General features: G+C 35.2%; 1 protein-coding gene across 1 annotated transcript in view; it reads right to left on the reverse strand.

Moving 5' to 3' along the window:
- Positions 1 to 23,558, reverse strand: part of LRP1B (LDL receptor related protein 1B) — a gene marked incomplete at both ends in the record, with an annotated part of 1,929,155 nt that overhangs the window by 806,086 nt on the left and 1,099,511 nt on the right. The window contains 2 exons of the mRNA XM_080928219.1: positions 18,443 to 18,679; positions 22,186 to 22,329. Of these exons, the coding sequence (XP_080784345.1) occupies positions 18,443 to 18,679; positions 22,186 to 22,329 (381 nt within the window). The remainder of the gene's footprint in view (positions 1 to 18,442; positions 18,680 to 22,185; positions 22,330 to 23,558) is intronic.

Below are 23,558 nucleotides of genomic sequence, written 5' to 3' on the forward strand. Positions count from 1 at the left end.
AACCCAAGGATGTTTACTACATCCAGAAATGCACAGGAAATAAATGATTTTATACTGGCAAACCAAAAGAAGGAAAGTCTGGTCGTACACACACACACACACACACACACACACACACACACACACACACACACACACACATATACACACATAAACACAATAACTACCACTACCAATAAGAAAATAACAGGGATTAAGATTTATTAGTCATTGACATATCTTAATTTTGGTGGACTCAATTCACCCCTTCCACTCAAAGACTCAGACTAACAAAGTGGATGAAAAGATCTGACCTTCTGCTACATATAAGAAGCATACCTTATCATCAAAGACAGACACTACTTCAGAGTAAAAGGTAGGGACAATGTTTTTCAATTGTAGCTATTTGAATATGCTCAGCCTATGGGAACTAGCAATATTAAGAGGTGTGACCCTAGTGAAGGAGGTGTGGCCTTGTTAGAGGAAGTGTGGTATTGTGTGGCATGGCTTTGAGGTCTCAAATATATGGTAAAGACTGAACAAAGATATACAGACCATCCTCCTGGCTGCCTTTGAATCACGATGTAAAACATTTGGCTCATCCAGTACCATGTTTGACTGGATATCTGTCATGCTTTGGATTGAACCTCTGAAACTGTAATTCAGCCCCATATTAAATGTTTTACTTGTTACCTTCGTCATGTTGTCCCTTCACAGCAATGAAACCCTAACTAAAACTGAAGTTAGTATCAGAACTTTTTAATTGGTGCTTATTGGGCAATACTGTTAGTAGCCTAAACGACTCTTAGACTAGACTGGTTTTGTAAAGTTGGTGTTTTTAATCATGCTTTCAAGAATTAGTACTTTGGAGATGAATTTTAAAATATAAGCAAGAGAAAGAAATTATCTAAAAACTAATGTGAAGAAAATGAAAGATTTGCTACTTGTTTTATGCGTTAATTTACTTTTATTTTTTCAATATGAAAGTTTTGCCTAGAATTATGTGAGTGTTACATGAGTGCCCAGTGCACTTAAAGATCAGAAGATAAGGCCTGCCTCCTTGAAAGGAGGATTTTGGATGGTTGTAAGTCATCACGTGCTTGCTGTAAATGAGAAGAGAACTGCTGCTAATGCACAAAGTACTCCTATTGGCAGAGTCAGCTCTCCAGTTCCTTAGCTGGCTCTAAAAGGGAAATCTGAGATTTTCTCTTATTGGTAAAATGCCTAATCAACAATTCATTAGTTTGCAATAAATATGTGTTGTTAAAGGAATCACTTTGCTGTCATATTTTTTATCCCTACTTAAATAAAATTATTAATTAGGACACAGGGAGTGTCTTATGGACATTTCAGTTCTGTATTCAAAAGTATCTAGATGGTATGTACTTACACCAATATGAATTCTCTGAACATAATTATTTGATTTGTAATCAATGAATGTTCATGACAACTAACTACCAGAAGAAAAACTGTAGTCCTCACTCCAGTATACCTGAGACTTATTGAAATGTAAGAAAGCTATATAGATGAAAGATCTAGCCTAGTAGATCCTTTATTGGAATACTAGATAGAGCTCCAAAAGTCCACGTTCCATTACTCCTGATGTTACCATTATCGTTAATATTGTACAGGAGATAGAAAGTAAAGACAGAACCTGTTCTTCTACAGCTGTGCCAATAGCTTCTTCAGGTGTCATATAACATTCATTTTTATATGTAGACAGACAGCTATGTATATTATTGAATGCTCAGTAAAAAGTTGGATACCATATATACACAATTGGTATAATTTTATATATTATATAACTGCTCAAATTATTTACAATTTCTACAATATTAATGTTTTTTAAATTGCCCTAGACATTTTAGGATGGCTCAGGAAATGCCATTATAAATGCATTGCTGTCGAGCTTGTCATTTATTTCAGGATCACTTTCCTCAGCATGGGTAATGGTTCACTGAGTTAGATAGTGTAACATGCTGTAATAAGCAAATTTGAGAGAAGAGTGAAGACACTTGCCTTTGTCTTGTTTATGGTATATATGAGCTTCTTGTGTACCTCAGCCAGCTTAGTTGTGCTATACTATAAGCATGTCTCTTGTAAGCACATGGTGGGAGGGCAGTAACTATGAATTTTATAATATTCTCTTTTTTATATAAAACGAGGAATGCGGCTACTCAGCCAGCTAAAGATTTTTAACCCAGAAATATTCCTGTCCAAAGGAAGAACAAAAAATGAAACAGAGATGGAAGGAAAGGCCATCTGGGGACTGTCTTAACTGGGTATCCATCATATCTGCAGGCACCAAACGAGAAATGGTTGCCATGGCCAAGAGACATTTACTAAGAGGAACCTGGTGTGGCAGATCCTTAGGCGGTCTGGTCAGCAACTGAACAATGCAGATGTGAATGCTTAGATCCAACTATTAGACTGAGCTCAGGGACCCTAGTGGAGATTCTGGCTGAAGGACTGGAAGGAGGATGGAGATCACAATGCCATAGGAAGAACAACAGAGGCTGATCGGACCACCCAGTGCTCCCAGGGACTAGACCACCAAACAAGAAGTGCACCTGGAGGCATCCATAGCTCCAGATACATATGTAACAGAGGATGACCTTGCCTGATAGCTATGGGAGGGGAGGCCATTGGTCCTGTGGAGATTTAATGCCTCAGCTAGTGGGATGCTGGATCAGTGGCGGAAGAAAGAATGTGTGGGTGAGGGAAAATCCTCATACAGGCAAAAGGGAGAGAGGAAGGCAGATGATGGATGAAAAGGTTGGTGAAGGGGTAACCAGGAAGTGAGATATTATTTGGGATGCAAAACTATGGGATGATCAATCAATAAATCAAAATTAAAAATCAATAAATAAACATTAAAAATGAATGAATGAATAAAAACTCTTAGTGGAATCTGTCAGAATAAAACACAACAAATTGGTGTTACAATTTGATTTTTTTCTAGTGTTGATAGTTGGATATTGATGGGAGTGAATCAAGTGAAAGGGAAAGTCTCACCTGGGGATCCATTCCATATGCAGCCACTAAGTCCAAGCACTATTGCTGATGTCAAGTAGTGCTTACTGGCAGGAGCCTGATATGGATGCCTCCTCAGAGGCTCTGTCAGAGTCATACTGTTACAAAGAAGGATGCTTGCAGCTAACCATCAGACTGAACACAGGTACCCCAATGAAGGAACTAGAAAAATGACTGAAGGAGCTGAAAGGGTCTGTAATCTCATGGGAAGAACAAAATTATCAACTAACCAAATCCACCGCAGCTCCCAGGGACTAAAACACCAACCAGTGAATTTGCAAGGAGAGACCCATGGCTCCAGGTCCATATGCAGCAGAGGACAGGATTCTCTGGCATCAGTGGAAGGATAGGACTTTGATTCAACAAAGACTCATTTTCCCAGTGTAAGGCACTGAGGTGGAAGAGGGAGGTTGGGAGAGGAAGCACCTTCATGGAGGCAATAGGAGGGGATGGAATGGGATTGGCAGAAAGGGGATAATACTTGAAATGTAAATACAGAGAATATCCATTTTTTAAAAAGAGGTAAAAAAGAAGAAAGTGAAAGTCAGTTGTTAGACTATTAGGATCAAATCCTTGGAAAGTCATTAGACTTAGATAAGGGCATTAGAATTGAATCATATGAACAAATAGACATGCTTTCCTAAGGAGAAAGAATAGATGGCGAGTATCTATGCTTATATCCCTTTGTCTCTACACTCCGAGTTCCTCTTCTTGGGACCTGTGAAATCAGCAAGAAGGCTTCCAGGAGATGTAGGTTCTTGATCTTAGACTTTCAGAACCATGAGTTGAATAAATTTATTTTCACTAACTGTTGTATGCAGGCCATTGTGCTTTCAACATTGAAAGTGAACTAATATAAGGCTTTCTTTTGAGATATGGAGAAATGTGACGGATACATTGCAAACAGTATCCCCAAAAAGGCTCTGCAATCACATGGTAGAGTAACACGCAAGTAGCATACACATGTTTCTATGCAAACACTGATTTAATTTTTGGAATCCAAAGCTTTGCTTTCATGTAAATCTTCTGTTTTTATTTATAATTTTATTTTTATGTATTTCAAATGGCATCCCATTTCCAGTTACCCCTCTACCAACTCCCTAACTTATCCTTCTCTCCCCCATCTTTTTGTCTCTATGATGTGTTCCCACACCCATTTACCCACTCCTGCCTCAGCCCTCTACCATCTCCCTATGCTGGGGCATCAAGACTTACTGCCTTCCACTGATTTCAGATAAGGCCATCCTCTGCTACATCTCGAGTCCTGGCTCTGTTTATGTATACCCTTTGTTTGGTAGTTTAGTTTCTGGGAGCTCTTTTTGATAATGTTCTTCTTATGGAGTTGCAATCGCCTTAAGCTTCTTCAGTCCTTCCCCTAGTTTATCCACTGGAGTCCCTAGGCTCAGTCAGATGGTTGACTGTAACTACATGCATCTGTATTGGTCAGGTGCTAGTAGAACCTTTCGGGGGAACAGTCACATCAGGCTCCTATTAGCAAAGGCTTCTTTGCATCAGCAACAGTGTGGGGTTTGGTTCTGCAGATGGGATAGATCCCTAGGCAGGAAGGTCACTGGATGACCTTTTCTTCAGGCTCTGTTTCAATTTTTTGTCTTTTTGGACAGGAACATACAGAAGTTAAAATTTTGAGATGCAGAAATCTATCAATGTAATCTACTATATAAACAAACTCAAAGAAAAACACACATGATCATCTCCTTAGATGATGTGCAAAAGTCTTTGACAAAATACAACATGTCTTCATGTTAAAAGGCCTGGAGAGATCAGGAATTCAAGGTCCATACCTAAACACAATAAAAGCAATATACAGCAAGCCAATACCCAACATCAAACGAAATTGAGTGAAACTTGAAGAAATCTCACTAAAATCAGGGACTAGAAAAGGCTGCCCACTTTCCCTCTGTCTATTTTATATAGTAATTGAAGTTCTACCCAGGGCAATTAGACAACAAATGGAGAACAAAGGAATACAAATTGGAAAAGAGGAAGTGAACATATCACTATTTGTAAATGATATGATAGTATACATAAACCCCCCTCCCCAAATAATCCACAAGAGAACTTCTACAGCTGATACACAACTTCAGCAAAGGGGTTGGATATAAAATTAACTCAAATCAGTATCCTTCCCCTACTCAAAGGATAAACTAGCTGAATAAATCTTCTATTTATGTGACCCAACGTATCTTAAAGACTATTGAGTAGGTATCTGTATTGTGATTCATTTTGTGTGTCAACTTAACTAGTTCACAGGATAAAAGTATACCATCATTCAGTGAAATATTACATGATACTTTCATAGTAGATTTATATATGTCATTCATACTCAAATCTATAGAACCACGTTAAACTGTTTACCCTCTATTATGTGTTTGATCTCCTCCAATGAATAGAAACCATTAAGAAAAGAAATTTAGTTCTCTAGAGAGGTGTGCATATGCTTCAGGGCTGGCTATAGACTTGAACTATACTATGGACTGATCCCTACCAATGAAACCTTATCATTCTCTACTATCATATGATCCAGTCCCGCCAAATGATGCTTCCCCCACCTCTTTCTTTCATTTCATTTGTTTTCTTATTCTAAAGAGAACAACATTCTCACTAAGTCTGTGATCAGAAAATAATTTCAGTTATTATCTGGACAGAAGAACATACTTCCCACTGATTCATTACAGTTGACACATCAAGAAACAGTTTACACAGCACACTGTAGTTTCTAGTTCAATAATCCTCAAGAGATACTCAGTGCTTAAAAATCATCCTGAGTGAGATAACCCAGTCACAAAAGAACAGACATAATATGCAGTCACTGATAGTGGGATGCTAACCCCAGAGGCTTGCACTCCCCCAGAAACAACTCACAGACTGTATGAAGTCCAAGAAATAAAGAAAACAAAAAATATACATATATTCACAAAACAAGAAGACTTTGACTATTTCCATGTTGCGTTTTGTTTTGCATGTACTTTACGCTTATTGCAACTAGTAGGTTTTCAATGCATACTGTCAAGCCCTTGAAAAAAATCAAGTACTGACTAAAAAACATATTCACTTGGTTTTATGTAAAATTTATTTTAATGTCTAAAAAAACAGTACTGACAAAAATGTATAATTTTAAGCAAAAAATGTTTAAAATCTTTACATTTATCTTTGTTTTGCCAAATAAAGTCGTTTAAAAAAAATCTCATTTTATGAAAATACACGTAGAACTTCTGGATAACATCAGAGACCTGGTTGTAAATAAGGACAAAGTCATTACAATGAAGACCCTTTTATTACCCAATTTAGTCTTTTTACCAGGAGAGAACACAGTTAAAATCCTGTCATCCACTTAAATATAAAGTACCAGAGCTATTTTGTATACTCATTTTACTTTCACACCTAGATTATAATTTATAAAAATACAATACTTTGGAGCCTTACACATCAATAGAAAATTGCTTATTCTATCTCATATTAAATGGAAGAGAAAGATCTAGCAGTAGTGGCTACAACAATATAGTTTCATAGATAGGCTTCCATATATATTTCCAAATATTGTTTATGATTTTGTGCTTAGATATATAAGCATTAAAATCCAATTGTGCCATTGAAACTGATAATTTTTATCTGAGCTTTCAATGGAATAAAGATTAAAATGCATTATATAGGATAGAGAAGTCAGGACACGATAGTATACTGTTCGATAAACCATAGGTGTTATTGTATTCTGAATTTGGATTACTGGCCACAAACTGTAATATTAACATCTTATAATTGTTATGACAAGGAGAATATATATTATTTTATATATCCATGTAGCTGGCGAATGCCTAACTACCAAATTAAATTAACCAAAAGTAAACTTGTTTTAGAACCACATAATCATTGAGAAATATGAGAGACCGTCAAAGTACACATGTAACTTATGTGTAAATGTGATAGCAGAGACAATATCCTTTATCAGTTTATCATTCAAAAGCCTTCATAGGCATCTAATAAGAACACTGTATCCACAGAAAGCCTTTTTATAAAAAAGCAGCAAAATAAGGACAAAATTAATAAGAAGATTAGCAAACAGCTGACTATTCAGTCTGTATTTTAATGATGAAAGCAGATGAAGAACTATATCTGTAACTTTTAAATTAAATAAGTAGCAACGCAAGACATAAATGACAGCCATTTACATAGTCGTCAACACAGAAAACTTAGACATGAGATTAATATCCAGCGTAGCTCCTCCACTTACTGCACAAGTTAGAACACAGAGCTGTAGAAGAAAAATGACCCACGGAAACAAAAGTCAGCACTGGAGTTAAAAGAAATTTCAAAGTTAAAATTTTAAGTGGGAAACATATGGATTGAGAAATAAAAGGGCTTGAATCTGGATCTGAGCTAACAAAATGTATCCTTTAAAAGGAAAATAAGAGTCAATGTCAGTAGACAGGCTGGCTGTCTTCAAAGAAGACCTGAAAGAAAAATGTAAGGCAACTGGCCTTTTATATAGTCTTTTTTTCTGGTGAAGAAGATCAGGACACACTAAACTGTCAGCAAGGGGGCTTATAAAATAAAAGGCACCTGTTTGTTATAGAAAGAAGACTTTTAAGACCACCATAAGACAAATAAATAAATGAAAAAAAAAAGAACAAAAATCTAGAGCCACAGAAAGAAAACTGTAATAAGAGTTAAACTATCTATACAGAGGGGGGAAAAAAGCCTATGACAAACTACCAACTTCTCATGGAAAAAAACACATAAAACAAAAAACAAGAATGGATCATTTAATTTGTGGCTAGTAGATCCAGCCAAGGGATGCCTAAAACGTCAGCCAAGGCAGGCATCCAGCAGATGGGTCAACAAATGACTCCACAAGACAGACAAACCTGGTGCATCAGAGTATCACTATTCCCTTAATTGAACAAGCAATATATGAAGAGTACATAATTCTCTCCATTTCAGCCAGAGGATTATAAACAGAGTGTACAACCCTTTTATCAGCTTATCGTTTATATACTTAGTGAATTAGCCAGTTTCAGTACAAATTACCTCAGTCTTTGTGGATTTCCCTCTTAAGTCTCTTGCTAACACCTGGCTACATGAGAAAACCGATTTATTCTTGTTTATGTAAAACTCTGTGTACAATGAAACTCCTCTTTAAAGCCCACATTTTGCTGTCTATGAATCATTGACCCAGTAGAAGTATTATGAGACAATGAGCTTTTGCACCCCACATATGAGTTATAACTCCTTAAGGCAGAGGGTTTGCAATCAATCCTATACAAACACACATACACACACACACACACACACACACACACACACACACACACATATATATATATATTCAAACTTTATATTATTTTATGATCACATTTGATTGCAGTGTGACACACACACACACACACATATATATATATTCAAACTTTATATTATTTTATGATCACATTTGATTGCAGTGTGTGTGTTTGTGTGTGTATGTGTGTGTGTGTGTGTGTGTGTGTGTGTGTGTGTGTCTGAGTGTGTGTACCATGGAAACACTATTGAATAGCCTAGAACTGCAGTTATGGTGGGTTATGAACCACCATGACTGATGCTATAAATAGAGCCTAGGTTAACAGTAATTAGTGATTGTAATTGATAAGCCAATTCTTCACTTCTTCAAAACAAACATTAATGACAACTTTCATCCCATTCAATTCCAGAGGACTCATGAGAGAAAACACATAAAGAATGAAGAGGAAAGTAAACTTACGGGTCAAATCAATGCTTGGAGGAAAGAAAAGAAACTCAAGTTCATACAATATTGTTTATTTGTTAATATGCACCTAGACTATTTCTACTCTGCAGCTATAAATGTCAGACAGTTGTAAGTAAATACATTTCCTTTATGTAGCCAAATTCTTGAATAGAATAATTGATAATTATTCCAATCCCTTTATTTTAGTCATACATACAAGCTATATATGTTTTTAAACATTTATCTACCAGTGTTTGCCTAGGATTCAAAACTTGTTGGGGCTGAGAGGTTGGCTCAATGGATGAAGCTAATTGCTGGCAAAACTGATCATATAACTTCAATCTACATATGCCACATATTGGAAGGAGAGAACTCTTGATAAATGGTGTTTTGAACTCTACTTAGTTGCTGTGGCACAAACCTGCACACATACACACACACACACACACACAAACACACACACAAACACACACACACACACACACAAAGAAAGAGAATTAAGTAAATAAATGTAAATAAAAATTTTATTTATAGCTAAGTGATTCAATCTAAAATATTGGTTTAATGAATGAAGAAATGCATAAGTGCCTTATATCACATCAGTAAATGATCTCACCTTTCATTTGTCTTTATTACAAGCTCTGAGATATATCTACCTGATCCATATTATACTACTTTTTGATAACTTGCTAAGTGTATTTAAAAAACACATGGTTAACCTGGCATGGTGGAACACCCTTTTATCTCAGCACTTGGGAGGCAGAGTCAGACTGCCCTCTGAGTTTGAGACCACTCTGGTCTACAGAATAAAGTTCAGGACAGCTAGGGATACACAGAGAAATCTTGTCTTTAAAAAAAGCAAAGAAATAAAAGAAAACATGTGCTGTCTTAGTTAGGGTTTCTATTGCTGTGATGAAACCGCATTCCAAAGGTCAAGTTGATGAGAAAAGGGTCTATTTGGCTTATACTTCCATATTACTGTATATTATTAAAAGAAGTCAGGATAGGAAATTAACCCAGGCAGGACCTGGTGTAAACATGATTAAGGGGAGCAATTTATTAGTTTGCTTCACATGTCTTGTGCAGCCTGTCTTCTTATAGAACCCAGGACCACTAATCCAGAAGTGGTACTGCCCACCACAAACTGGATCTTTCCAAGTTGATCACAAATTGAGAAAATGCTTTACAGCTGGGTCTCATGAAGGCATTACCTCAACTAAGGCCCCTTCATCTATGATGACTCTAGCTATTTGAGTTGCTACAAAACCAAACAACACAAAAACAAAACAGAATAAACAAAAGAAAAGCAAAGAAAAATATTATAACAACAAAAAAATCACCAATCAAAAACATTATGCTCAATCCTACACACCAAGAAAACATTGACTAATTCTGGATTACACCCTGTTTTACATGTACTTTATGCTCATTGTAACTAGTAAGACCTTAATGCAGAGTATCAAACCTAAAAAAAAAAGAAAAAAAAAAAGCCAAGCACTGACAAAAATGTATTTGTATACATTTATGCAAAAATGTTTAAAATTTTTTCTTTTATCTTTGTTTTTTAAAATAAAGTTAAAAAAATCACCAATCAAACAGCAACAAGAAGAACAAGCAGCCTGCATACATACATGATCTATAGTATTAGAGAGGAAATAATTTCCTTACTTTTCATTGAACTTTAATTTTAATCTTCATAATAATTTATGAAACCATATATATATTTATATTGCCCCAAGTAACAATGGTGTTTAATATTTGTTAGCAACTGAGTTAGTTAGGGTTTCTATTTCTGTGAATGAACACCACAATCATGGAAACTCTTACAAAGAAAACGTTTAATTGGGAGTGGCTTATACTTCATAAGTTTACTGTTACCATGGTAGGAAGCATAGTGCTTGCAAGTAGCTAAATGTTGTATATCCTGATCCATGGGCAATTCTAACCCACAGGAAGGAACAATGCCATGCTAATTCTGGTTTGAGAAGGTGAGACTTCAAAGTCCTTCCCTAGTGACACACTTTTTTTTTAACAAAGCCATATCCACTCCAATAAGGCCACACTTCTTAAGAGTGCCACTCCCTATTGACATTTGTCTATGGAGGCCATTTCCATTCAAACCACCACAGCAATGTTTGCTTATTTCTCTACTCTTTCTATTTAGGTAATGTTTTAATTTTAATTATGTATATTTGTGTACCTGTTTGTGGATTTGGGCACATGAATACAGTTCCCACAGATATCAGTTGATGGTATTGGATTCCATTGAGCTGGCATTGGAGGTGATTGTAAGCTGTTCAAGATGGGTTCTGGGAACCAAACGTGTGGCTTTTGCAAGAGTTATATAAACTCTACATTGGTGATTTGTTTCTCTAGTCTATCTACATATTCGAACATTTGAATTTCATAGTATATATTCATTTCATTCATTCACTTTTCCTTCATTTTTGATTTTCTAAATGTTTTTACTTCCTATAAGACAAAGAGGATAATCTAGCTACTGCACAATTCTCTTACAGTTTCTTTCAATATACTCTGTACTTTAAGCTCACTTAGTACTACCTCTGCACTGCATTCTGAATTATATAGACCAAATTGCAGAATCTCCTGAAGTATGGCCACAGCAACATCTCAATTTTTAATGAAAAATATGACAAGATGTTTAAATAAAGAAAAAGGTAAAAAGAAATGCTTATGCCGCTAGCATCAGGCAGCAATTATTATCCTGTGAAATATTTGCAATGAAAACAAAATTTACAAAATAATGGAAACAGAATAAAAGCAGCTGAAGTAAATAATGATCATGGAATGATGGATGGTATTCCTCATAGGGATCGGCTTCTTGGTCCAGAATACTAATGGATAGCTTTGTGTTACATATAATGACTTATACACACACACACACACACACACACACACACACACACCTTGCATCTTGAAAGCATAGTAATTACAAAAGTTTAACCAAATTGGAGAATTATACAAAATTATTTTTATTAGATTAATAGCATTTTAGTTAATTAGATTTTTATCTAATCTTTAAATTTATAATTCAAAAAGTTGGTGAAATGTTTTATGTTTTGCTTACAGTTGATGTGATAAACCACTCTGACTAAAAGCAACTTGAGGAGAAAAGAGTTTATTTGAAGTATACTTCTGGGCTATCCTCATGGGAAAAGAAGACAGACACTTAAAGCAGCTACAGAAGTAGGGAGCATGATGCAACTATATTCACTGGCTTGTTATTAAGACTTGCTCAACTTGTTCTCACACAAACCAGAAGCACAAGACCAGGGCTGGGCACTACTCACCAACCACATCAATCATTAATCAAGAAAATGCCCTGCAGACATGAGTGTCCCTGTTTAAATGTGACTGTGGTTTGTGATAAGTTGACAATATCTAGTTAGCAAAGCTGAAGAGATCTGCCAGAGACGGAAATACCTGCTATGAAAACCCAGGCATGGTATTATGTGCTTGTGTTTGCAATACTGGTGAGGCAAAGACAAGTGAATTTTAAGGCTTCCTGACCAAACAACCAAACCTAATGTGTGAACTTCAATTCCAGTTAGAAATCTTATCTCATAAGCAAGGTAAAAGTGAGTAATGAGAAATGATACAATACATTGCCAGTAACTTCTACATAATTACACATACTTACACACACATATGCACACATACACATACACGCATACAAACATACATGTTACCATAGAAACTCTTATGAAATTATAATTCAACATCTCACTTTCAAGTTATTGTAGAGTAAGTGAATTATGAACTACAGTTCCATGTAACCTCATTTCATTTAGACTTTTTATAATATCCAAGTTTGTTTCAAACAAAATGCTATGAAGGCCAAAATAATTATGAATGCTCAAATTATAAACATAGTTTATGTAAAATAAATCATCAATGTTGTAATTATTTGGTTGAGCATTATGTACAACTTCATCTTCCTTAATGGTAGAGGGCATATGAAAATCCAGAGGGTACTGGATTTTCTTTTATTTCCTCCAATCAATCATCCTGCCTTTATCTTGTGCTTTTTTATTCTTTAATATTCTTGCATTAGTTAGCAATCTACAATTAAAAAGCTACTAAAGATCTCTCTGTGCTCATGTTGGAACTCACTCAATAGTCCTGTTGTAGTTTTTCTAACACTATTTTTCATAATTTATCTACTCCTTACTCTTTCTCTGTTGTGCACATTTTGAATACTTTTAGTTTAGTTAATTCTCAATATTTACACTTGCTCATGATCTATGTTATCATTAAAAGATATAATTTTGATATATACATTCATGAACATTTCTGAATTTTAACCTACTTCTAAAAAGTTCCACAACTTAATATTAAGACAATTTTTTTAATTTTATATTTTTGTGTTTTTTAGATTTGAGATAAGAAATAATTTAGGAAGTAAAAGTTTGAATTTTTTATTAAGGGAAAGGAAAATATTCCAGTTCCATGTCTGAGTGCTTCTTCAAGGTATAATTAATGTCTGGTACATGTGTTGAATGCATGCACCCAATTATTAAACTGCTTTTAAGATTACCTTAAGCTTTCCTGTACCATTGCTTTTGTTTCTATTAATATTAATACATTTTTAGGGGAAGAAGTTTCTCTCTAAACTTTAGAGTTTATTGCACAATTGAAATTCTAAGCTTTGGTTTCTATTGTTCTATCAATCTTTTTCTCATCAGCATCCTAAATTGGGATTATTCTTTGCTACTGAATGCTGATGGCTTTCTTTTAGAGTTCTCAATGCTGAACTAAATTGTTGTTAAGAAAAATTTTGTAGAAATTTCATGGAAATATAATGCAAATGTTGTCTTCCTTACTTACCTTTACTACAAATCAACTCATTTGATGACCAACAAGTTTTTACAACAAGGATACAGATTACTAAAACACGACGTTGTCTTCACAGGGACATCAAGCCCTGTCTTGGATGATTTATAATGGATAAACATTTTTTATAACCCAAAAATGTGAATTGTACTGTGAATAAGCATCGTGTTTTGGAAGAGATTTTAACCACATTAGCTTGCACAATATCTTTGAAAAACAGGATTCTATTTTTTATACTATAATATATAAAACATTTCTTGCTGTACAGTGAATATTTGTACTTCTAATTTTACTTGTTCTGTTAAAGTTACACAAAATAAGCTAATTGAAAGCAAATGACACATATTTGCGTCAACCAAATGCCTTCACTGTATAAGCTATGCGTTTTGGAAAGCATTACCAGGGGTTATCATATTTTAAAAATTATGAAGCTGAGTTTTCATACAATGGTGAGGTGAAGGAGATGAAAACAGTCTAAACATATCTCAACCTTGCTTTTCAAATTCCCATGTGCATTAGGGACTTTAAAGAATGGGCATTCAGAGCTCATTCACACACAAGATGCTAAAAGCTACAGACAACAGTGAAACACACAAAAGAGGGGAAGACCAGTGCTTTACAAGAGCACAACATTCCTTGATTGTGAATAAAAAGGGATCCATGGTACAATGGGAAGGGCTCCAGGTCTCTAAGAAGAAGAGCAAGGTCCATAAAGTGTGTTCTCTGGCAGCCATTTTTAAAAGCTAAAATAGGAAAGAATTGTTGAAAGTAAATGTAGTTTGAAGTACAAGTTTAGAGTCTCTAAGAACCCCGGGCACAAAGAATTTCTTCAACTGAGTTCACAGACAAAGACTAAAAACTGAACAGGAAACCTTAAAGGGACCCCTGAGTGTCTCAAAGACAAGAAACTCAATCCATCCCTCAGACACACTCAACTCATATACAAAAGAAAACAGCTGAAGCACTAGGGAAGGGTGAGAAGACCTTTCTACTCACTATGACAGGACAAAAAAACAACCCTTTGTGAGGGGTACAAAAATACAGATACCTGCAGTTTGCAAAGGAATAGGAAACCTCCCTAGAAGCAAGAAGATAAAAGGCTCAAAGGTGAGCAGCTGTCAAAGAGGGTGGAAGTCAACCCGGTGTTCCTGAGGGGAGATGGGTACTCCACTGCACCTGCCAAAGCTCCCTACAGGAAGCAGGACAACACTAGCTGGATGTTTGGAAACAAACAAAAACAAAAAAGAACAAAAACAATAGGCATTCATAGATGATAGGTCATAAAAACAGTGTTACTTAGTTTGGCCAAAGGATGGGGAAGTACAGAAATTCCGCTGTAAACTTCCTGGAAGATTCTGAGCACAAAAATAATGGACAGATATCATTGAAAAGGATCAAATGAGAAGGCTAGACTAACTCCAAATAGTCTTCAAATCGGCACTTTAGGAGACTAGGCCTAAGGACTGGCAAGTCCAGGCAAGCCCATGCAAGACAGTGACTTACAGAAAAACTAGTATCCAGTCTCTAAGTCCTAGTACTAGTTCTTGAATTCCTAGAACTAGAGTAAGGGAAAGCTCATCTACACCAGAACTACAATATGCTTTTAATAGAGCGTATGAGCTCACTTGATTGTCTCTCTATCATGGGGGGAAACTCAGCATGTTTTGTGTTTGCTTAATATTTGAGTCTGGGGTGTCATTTTTCAGGGAGTCATGGACTCTTACACACAGATTTGTCTTATTTTTACATTTTCTTATTTCTTTACTTTTTAAAGACAGGGATTATTGTTTCAGGTTAGCCCTAACATATGTCAGCTAAGATTACAAGCTCTCCCTATCACATTTGGCAAAGTTTTGATATAATTAATTTTAAAGGTATCCCACTTAGACCAAAGTGATGTTATTTGACCTTCCTCCCAACTAATTTTTAACTGGTGAATAAAGATGCCTACAGCCTAGAGCTAGGTAGAATTAAAATAGGCAGGCAGCCTTTTGGGTTTGTGGGTGAAGCTGGTAATAGGATAGCAAAAAGCAGGGTAGCAAAAGCTACATGTAACATTACACCTTCTCACAGTTGTTAAAATGTTATCAGTGCATAGTGATTTATTGTTCTTCTACTCAGTAAATTAATCATGTTTAAAGAATGATTATTGTATATTGAAGTCTGTTCTCATATGTCTACTCCTGGATAGTTATTACTTTTATGTTGGACAAAAGAAGATAGTATATAATTACTTGAACAACAGTTTTACAAGGGAATTTGATACCTCATATACCTACAACATACACTATTACAACAACTCTATAATAAAAACAGTAATGATGTGTGTGTGTGTTTGCATATGTGTGTGTGTGTTTCAGACAAACAAGATGTTTAGGACACATTGAAAAAATCAAATATGCTAACTAAAGGAATAAGAGAAGTAGAATTGCATACAATAGTATACAGAATATTTCAGAAATATTAGCAGAAAAGAATCCAATCTAGTTAAATAAAATTCATTTAAAGATCAACGGGCATATAGAAAAGAGGCCAGAAAAGAAAAGGACCATGTTATATACAACTAAAACACTAAGTATCCAAAATAAGAAAGTGTGTTAGAAACTTCAAGTGAAAGCATCAAGTCACTGCTGGAGGGAATTGGGTCAAACAATAGATTATTCCTTCTTAGAAACATTAGGAGCATGTGGGACATGGCAAACATGTAGCTCAAGTTCTGAAAGACCACACCTGCCAACCAGGCTATGAGACCCAGAAACAATTGTGATTTCCAATGTGACTTTATGTCTTCTCACAACAATATTACTTTATAATGAAGATTTTTTTAAAAAGAAAATATAGGACCTTAACTAAAACACAAATCAAGCTGTCTTGAATTTATAAGAATATGATTGTTAAGTATTTTTTAGTTGTGAGTGTTGCAGCAGGGTTTCACACATGTGAACTATAAAGCAAGGACTGAAGAGATAATTCAGATGTTGCAGTAGCAATGGAGCTCATCTCTGTTGTTATGTGAAGAAGCACCAATCTCACTGAGAAGATAATGGTTCCAAAAGTAGGACTATCAAAGGGAACCTCTAATCAGAGACCAGGAGCTAAACTTTTCTAAAGGAAAACAAGATCATCTCTGTTATATTTTCATGACTCATGAAAGAGTCTTTTGAAAGCAGAATACTCCAAACAATTTGCTTAGCGAAAAGGCGCAAGTTCATTGTCCCAAATTCTGGGATTCCACTTTAGAGAAAAGTAGCAAGGTTGTTTTTTGTCAGAGTCACTGAAAAAAAAAATGCTTAATTAGAATATCGTTAAGAGTACAGAATCTTAATTTTCTATTTTCTTGATCAGTAAGCTATTTTTAAAATGTCAGAAACTGGCTCACATTTCACTTTAAAACTTCATTTACATCTCTCAGAGAGTGAACATTCGATCACTAATAATTTGATTTGAAGTATAACTGAGTTGAGTGAAACATCGTCCCATGAGGCTTTTATTCCATTTCACAAACCCATGTGCAAGCGTTGGGCTTTCATTTGGATCTGCATGTTCTCTGGCTCCTTGTACATCTGGCCACTGGATGGGACTTCCTAAAATATGACTTTATTAAAATTTTATTTTATATGGGAAATACTTCTGATTTATATTATTGAGAATTGGGTTTTTTCATCATACTTACTTCTAACTTGCAAAATCGATTGTCACTGTTATCTGTAAATTGAACTTCTAAAATAGTGATCTATTGAGGTTTATACATCCTATTTCTGGAGAGTATTTTTCCATGGACTTCTTAGGCAGCATAAAAGTTTCTTTTCTGTCTTTAGCATCTCTCCATTAAGATGTAGCTCATGAATGACATAGTGACTAAGGGGTCTCTGGTGATGTCCATGTATAGGTGTCTGCCCCTCCCTTTAGGCTAGGGATGTTTTCATTATTTAGGCAGTTCTCATATTTCATGCGGGAAATTTGTATTTCATTAATTAAACATTGGAATGCTTTAAATTTCTATATACTTATTATATTGTCCATCAAGGTAGCCCTTTTCTAAAATTCCTTTTAGTTTTTAACTCATAGGATAAGCTAGCAAATTGTCCCTCATCATATCAAGATTCTGAGATTTCTAAACTATTCAAGAAACAAATAGGCTTTAAATATGGGGAAAATTAAATCCACAATCACAATAAAAAGTAACTCAATTATCTGATGGTTTATGATGATATTTTTTTTCTACTTTTGTTAATGTTATTTTTATTATTTGATTGACTGTTTTTTTAAGATAACCTCATTCTGTTTTAAGCAAAACACATGCATGTGAGGCTTACAAGATAGTAAATGTATTACAATATTTGTCTTGATAAATTGAAGTAAGTTTAAGTGTTTCACTTTCTTTAAAGATATTTAGTCCTTCAAGAGCAAAGCTATGCATGTCCATTTTAGTTGCTAGAATAGGAAACAGTGTGTTGGAATAGAACCGTGCAGCCAGCACGCTACCACGTTTATTGTGTTAACCACTTTTCTAATGAGAACCAAAACATACAGAATACTTTGGTGCCCTTCTAGCATAAAGTCTATGAAGGCATCCTTGTAGTTTTACCAAATGGTGAACAATATTACTATTTACTTCCTGAAGTGTTACAAATGTAGTGGACAGTTCAAGTTCAGTGTTTCAAAGAAATATTAGCAGGCAGCAGTGAGAAACCCGTGGAAATTAATGTCACTGAGCTGATAAAATTATAATTTTTTTAAAATAAAGGAGAATATGGAATCTGTTTAACACAGTGGATCTGGCCTTTTCAAGGCCTTCATCTTGGAGTCCTCTGATGCTAATGTCACAGTGTCACTTACCATCTTTCAGAATGGTTTCTCGCTCTGTGCCATCTATCTTCTGCCGGCCAATTAAGAAACTGGTCGTGTCAGCAAAGTAGATATAATTAGCTTCCGCGTGAAAGTCTAAGGCTCGGGGGTTTACCAGATTTTCTATGGGGATCATGCATTCATCAGCTACTTTGGTATTCAAGTCCATTCCTCTTACAATTCCTGGGCGCCCTTTCCCATAAAAGAGGAACAATTCATTCTTTGGCCCTGCAAAAGAAAGATTACAAACATAAACAACCCATGCAGACTAATCTTCTTTACACTGCAGAATGCCACTGTTTAATTAACTGGCACAATTAGGCTTTTTTAAAATCCAATACTAGAAATTAAACTCCAAAATATGCCAAATGGATCTTGATGCAAGAAGGACAGCTAATTGCATTACTTTAATTAAAACAGAAATTACTTCACTGAATGGGTTATATTTAGTTAATTATTCTTCTTCCTGCATAGCACAAACATGACAGATCATTGAATAACTTGTAACTTGTGAAATGGAAATTTATTAAAATATCCGGTACATTTAAGTGTATAATTCATTACAATCGAGGTAATGCTCTCTGAAGATACGATCTATTGCACTAATTACATTTGGCACTGCTGCAAACTTCAGACCAATTAAAACGCTGCCATTCAGAGTTGCCATATACAGACCCGACCAACAAAAGACTCACAGGGTATCAGGGATATGAACGTGAACGTTTCTGTGTTCCGCTGTCCAAACAGGTTGACTAATTCCTATGAGAAATAAATTAGTGCCAACTGATAGCATCAGTTTACTTCACAGCTTAATTGTAATGTCAGAGGCTGACACTGACACCAGTAAACGTGATGTATAAGGCAGGCAACACTAACAGTGAACAATCAAAAAAAAAAAAAAAAATCACCAAGCAAAGAAGAACAGCCTTTAGAGTTACTACCATACAAAATCAGATGGTCATTCTTTTTCTTTTTTATTCCTCTTGTGTTTTCTTTTCTCCTTTTGAGTTTAGAAGTGTGGGTAATTTAAAAGGTACTGCATCACCCAAAAAGATGCATTTCAGTTCCTACTCCTCTTCTCTTCCTCTCCTTCCTCCTTCTCTTCCTTCTCTTCCCCCTACCCTGTCCATTTTTTGTGTTTGTAACATTTCTCCAAGGCTGTGGCCCTGGAGTTTCCTGTTTGACTTGTAATACTGTCAACTCCTACAGGTATTCACTGCTATTATAGGTCATGAGGAACATAGCAAATATTTCTAATTTTTGAACCATATGTGTGTGCTAAGTTTTGCCAATGTCCAATTACAGCAGGTGCTGCTTCAATACCAAGGCAGTAGCTTTATAGCACTTGCTGGACACACTCAAACCCACTCTACATACTATGTTAAGCCTTGCATTATTCCCATTACATAGAAAAACCAAGAAAGAGAAGATCTTACAGTGTTAATATAAAAGCATTTTACAATATAATTGGAATATTGTAAGGCATAACATAGTGAGGCAACAAAGAAAATAAACTTTACTATTGACTTTATGGTTTTTTCATAACACTGACCGATTCTCTTTTCCTCTGTTACTACAAATATTTCATTAGATGTAATTGTGGTAATTATAAGATTAAGAATATTTACAACTTTATGTATTCCCTCCTACATATTGATGCCTATTTTATTTAAACAATATATTTTTTTAAAATCATATTTTATGTGATTTAAAAGTAGCGTCATTTTGTTTGGGAATATTTCTTGAAACATTCTTAGAAAGACATTATGTGAATGTTCGTTTATTTTTAAAAATTTAGCAACATTTAATTTAGTTATATTTGGTCATATTTATCATTAAAAAATCTTCAAAAACACTTTTTAATGCTGGTATAATACTCCATTGAAGTAAAAAATGGAAGGTGTTTATCATAGCAGATTGTAATTTATAGTTTTAATAAATTATCAGTTATTAATAGGTAAACCTGGACTTTTGTTGTTAACAAGTATCTGTAGATCTATAAAATTGTAATAAAGGTATTTATTTTTTTATCAATCTTATTTTGATATTTCTTTTTGTTTACCCTATTTTTTAATAAGTATGTATGTGTGCATGTGTGTATGCATGTGCCAGTGTGTGTGTGTCTATTCTATATGCAACAACAACTGAATTGTCAATTTCATGTAAGACAATGACATGACCTGAGTTATGGTATAAAGAACTTAAGTATGTTATAGTGTAAAAAGTGAGGACACGGTATATTTATAATTTCTCTGGATAAATAACTAATACAGAATGTATTTTACTGAAGTATCCCCAAGGCCACTTACTCTTACAAATAACAAAGAAAAAGTTAGGACACTTTCATGTGAATTGGGAGGATGCCCTACAAAAGGTCATTCTGGAACTTGTAACTGGCTTCCTAATGCCCTGACCTCAGCTCAAATGTTGTTTTTACATTAACATTTCCCTCTGTGGACTGCTGTTGCCCTGGCTTTTGACAGCACCAGGTGCTTGGTTCTCCTAAAGGAAGCTTATAGAATTTGAAATAAGAATCAATTTGTGTTGAACCTATTTTTTCCACTTTTATTGGACATTTTATTTACTTTTCAGATGTTATCCCCTTCCCTGGATCCTCCATCTCTGACCTCCCCCGCCCTGCTTCTATGAGGATGCTCCCCCTCCAACTTTACTGCCCTGGCATTCCCGTACACTTCGGTACTGAGCCTGCACAGGACCAAGGGATTCTGTGGTATCAGTAGGAAGTGAATCTATTTTCACTTAGTAAAAATAGTATTTACTTGAGCACCAAAGAACATTGTCTGTTAAAATTCAATCAAATGAAACTATGAGCTCAGGATTTTCTCTACATCTGTTTTCATACATTGCATGCATACATGCATGTGATTGTTCATTGCCATGACATGCTATCACGTCTCAAGGGCAACAGCTCATTACTGATGCTACACTAGCATGCAGACACATTCAGCTTCTCCAGTCCGGAGGTCTCAGATACAGACTCCAATTATTCAGACAGGCTCAGGAACCTGACACGTCATTTCTTCATGTTCTTCATACATGAAAACTGTATGTTATTTCTCTATTTTCTAAAGTATAGCATACGCTTTGTTTGAAACTAATCATTAAAATTCTGTGCCAAATACCAAAATTTAATTAAATGCATTTCTAATAGCTGATAACCTCTGGAGTTTTTTTTTTTTTTTTTTTTTTTTTTTTTTTTTTTGCTAAATTGTTGAAGGGATTGATACTTGATTAACATTACTAATAAAGCATAAAATAATGAAGTAAACTGAGCCCCATTGTTTCTGCATTAAAGTGGTCATTGGAATATCCAGTGGCACTACATTGCTGTATGTGAACATGTGTTAAACAAACAGCACGCCTATTCTGAGAAACATTTTTGTTTATTTAAGAAGATTTTCTAACCAATCCTGTTAATAGTTTGATTTTATGAACCCCTTACTCAGGCAATTAAAAAATAAAGAAGCATTTTCCTTAAAATCTTCTCCGATGGCTCCAGTAAGGTAAATATGTTTGGTAGCTCTTTAGCCTGAAAAGCTCCTAATTCTCATTGTCTAAAAGGAAGGTAAATCCTGACTTTGAGAAGGGAAGATGTCTTGAAAGTACTTGAAGGCAGTCTCTTGTTCTTACTGATATTGATGCTGCTAATTAATTAAAAAAAATAACTATCTGAAATGTTGCCTGCTGGCAAAATGTTTGTTTCAACAACATACTTTTGCATGATCTGCCATCAGTCCCCATGTTGAAGCCAGTCCTGCAGCGACAGGTCCGTGTCTTATAACTGCTGCTGAGCAGACAGATGTGTGAACATCCCCCTGGCATCCCATATGCATCCACTTCGCAGGCATGGCTTCTCACTAAGACAGAAAACAGGACAGGTAATTATGTACAAACTTCACAGTGTAAGGACATAGAATCTTAGCAGAATGTTATATGTCCCATGATTGAACACTCTAATAACATGGAAAATATTAAACCCAACAGAAGAGGAAGGGAATTGACAAAAATCTTCCTTAGATATATTTTAAACCTAAAGAATATTAATTTAATGTGTTCATGTACATGTAAGTAAAATGAAAATGTATTGTCTCTTTGGAAGAAAGATCTGGGTACTTATCTAAGTGACAAAAAAAAAAAGAAAACAAAAAAAAATACAAAACTATAAAAAAAAACAGAAAAATAATCTCAGTGTAGGAATCTGAGCAAAGGATCTTGTTTTGTTTGGTTTTGTTTTTCTGCCACCACAGCTAATGAACTCCACACTGGGAGAGACAGGGTTTAGCTAATATCTGAACTGATGATACATGGTAAGCCACAACATATGTTTTTAATATGTGAGCCAATTGTTATTGTGAGAATCCTGCTAATAAAAAAGTGCGTACATTGCTCTAGCTGTAGAAAGTTAGAGGCTGAATTTAAACGGGAAAACTATGGCACAAAAGGGTGCTTTATAGATGCTTGGAACTAGAGAAGAACAAAATTAAAATGGGAACAATGTTAATAAGAAAAGAACACGCTCAAGAGAAGTAATGTTGTAACAGAGTCATCGAAAGTCTGTATATTCTTAGAATAATTCTTTTAATGACTTCTTATTAAAAGTGAGAAAATTATGGCATATTTATTTTATAGCCACCCTACTTTATTTATACTTTCTTCTCTCTGTATCAATCATTTTTCTAAGAGACAAAAAGATGAGTGCATTGCTCTTTCGGTGAATGCTGCTGCTGTTGAGTAATGTTTTCAGGCTTCTGGAGTAGCTGGAGGAGATAAAGCATCCTGTCATCATGAGAACATCCCTTTTCCTTCTCATTACCTCTTTTCTTTCTTTATTAGCTAAGAACAGGTGTGTGCCAATGTGTGCCAGTATTTATGCATCTTGGGAAAAGAAACAGCTTCTCCTTGCATAGATTCACCTAAGGTGCACAGTTCCCTATGGCCAGAGCTCACTTGCTCTTTCTCTGCTCCTTCAAGCCCACTCACATGTTTTTACCTCTCCATCAAAATGTCCCTGTCAGATACCAAAAAGCTTCACTCATCAATCTGAAAGCCAGTTGGATTTTGTGAATTCTTTTTTGGTGTCATCATT

This window comes from Micromys minutus (assembly GCF_963924665.1).
Source record: "Micromys minutus genome assembly, chromosome: 13".
NCBI lineage: Eukaryota > Metazoa > Chordata > Mammalia > Rodentia > Muridae > Micromys > Micromys minutus.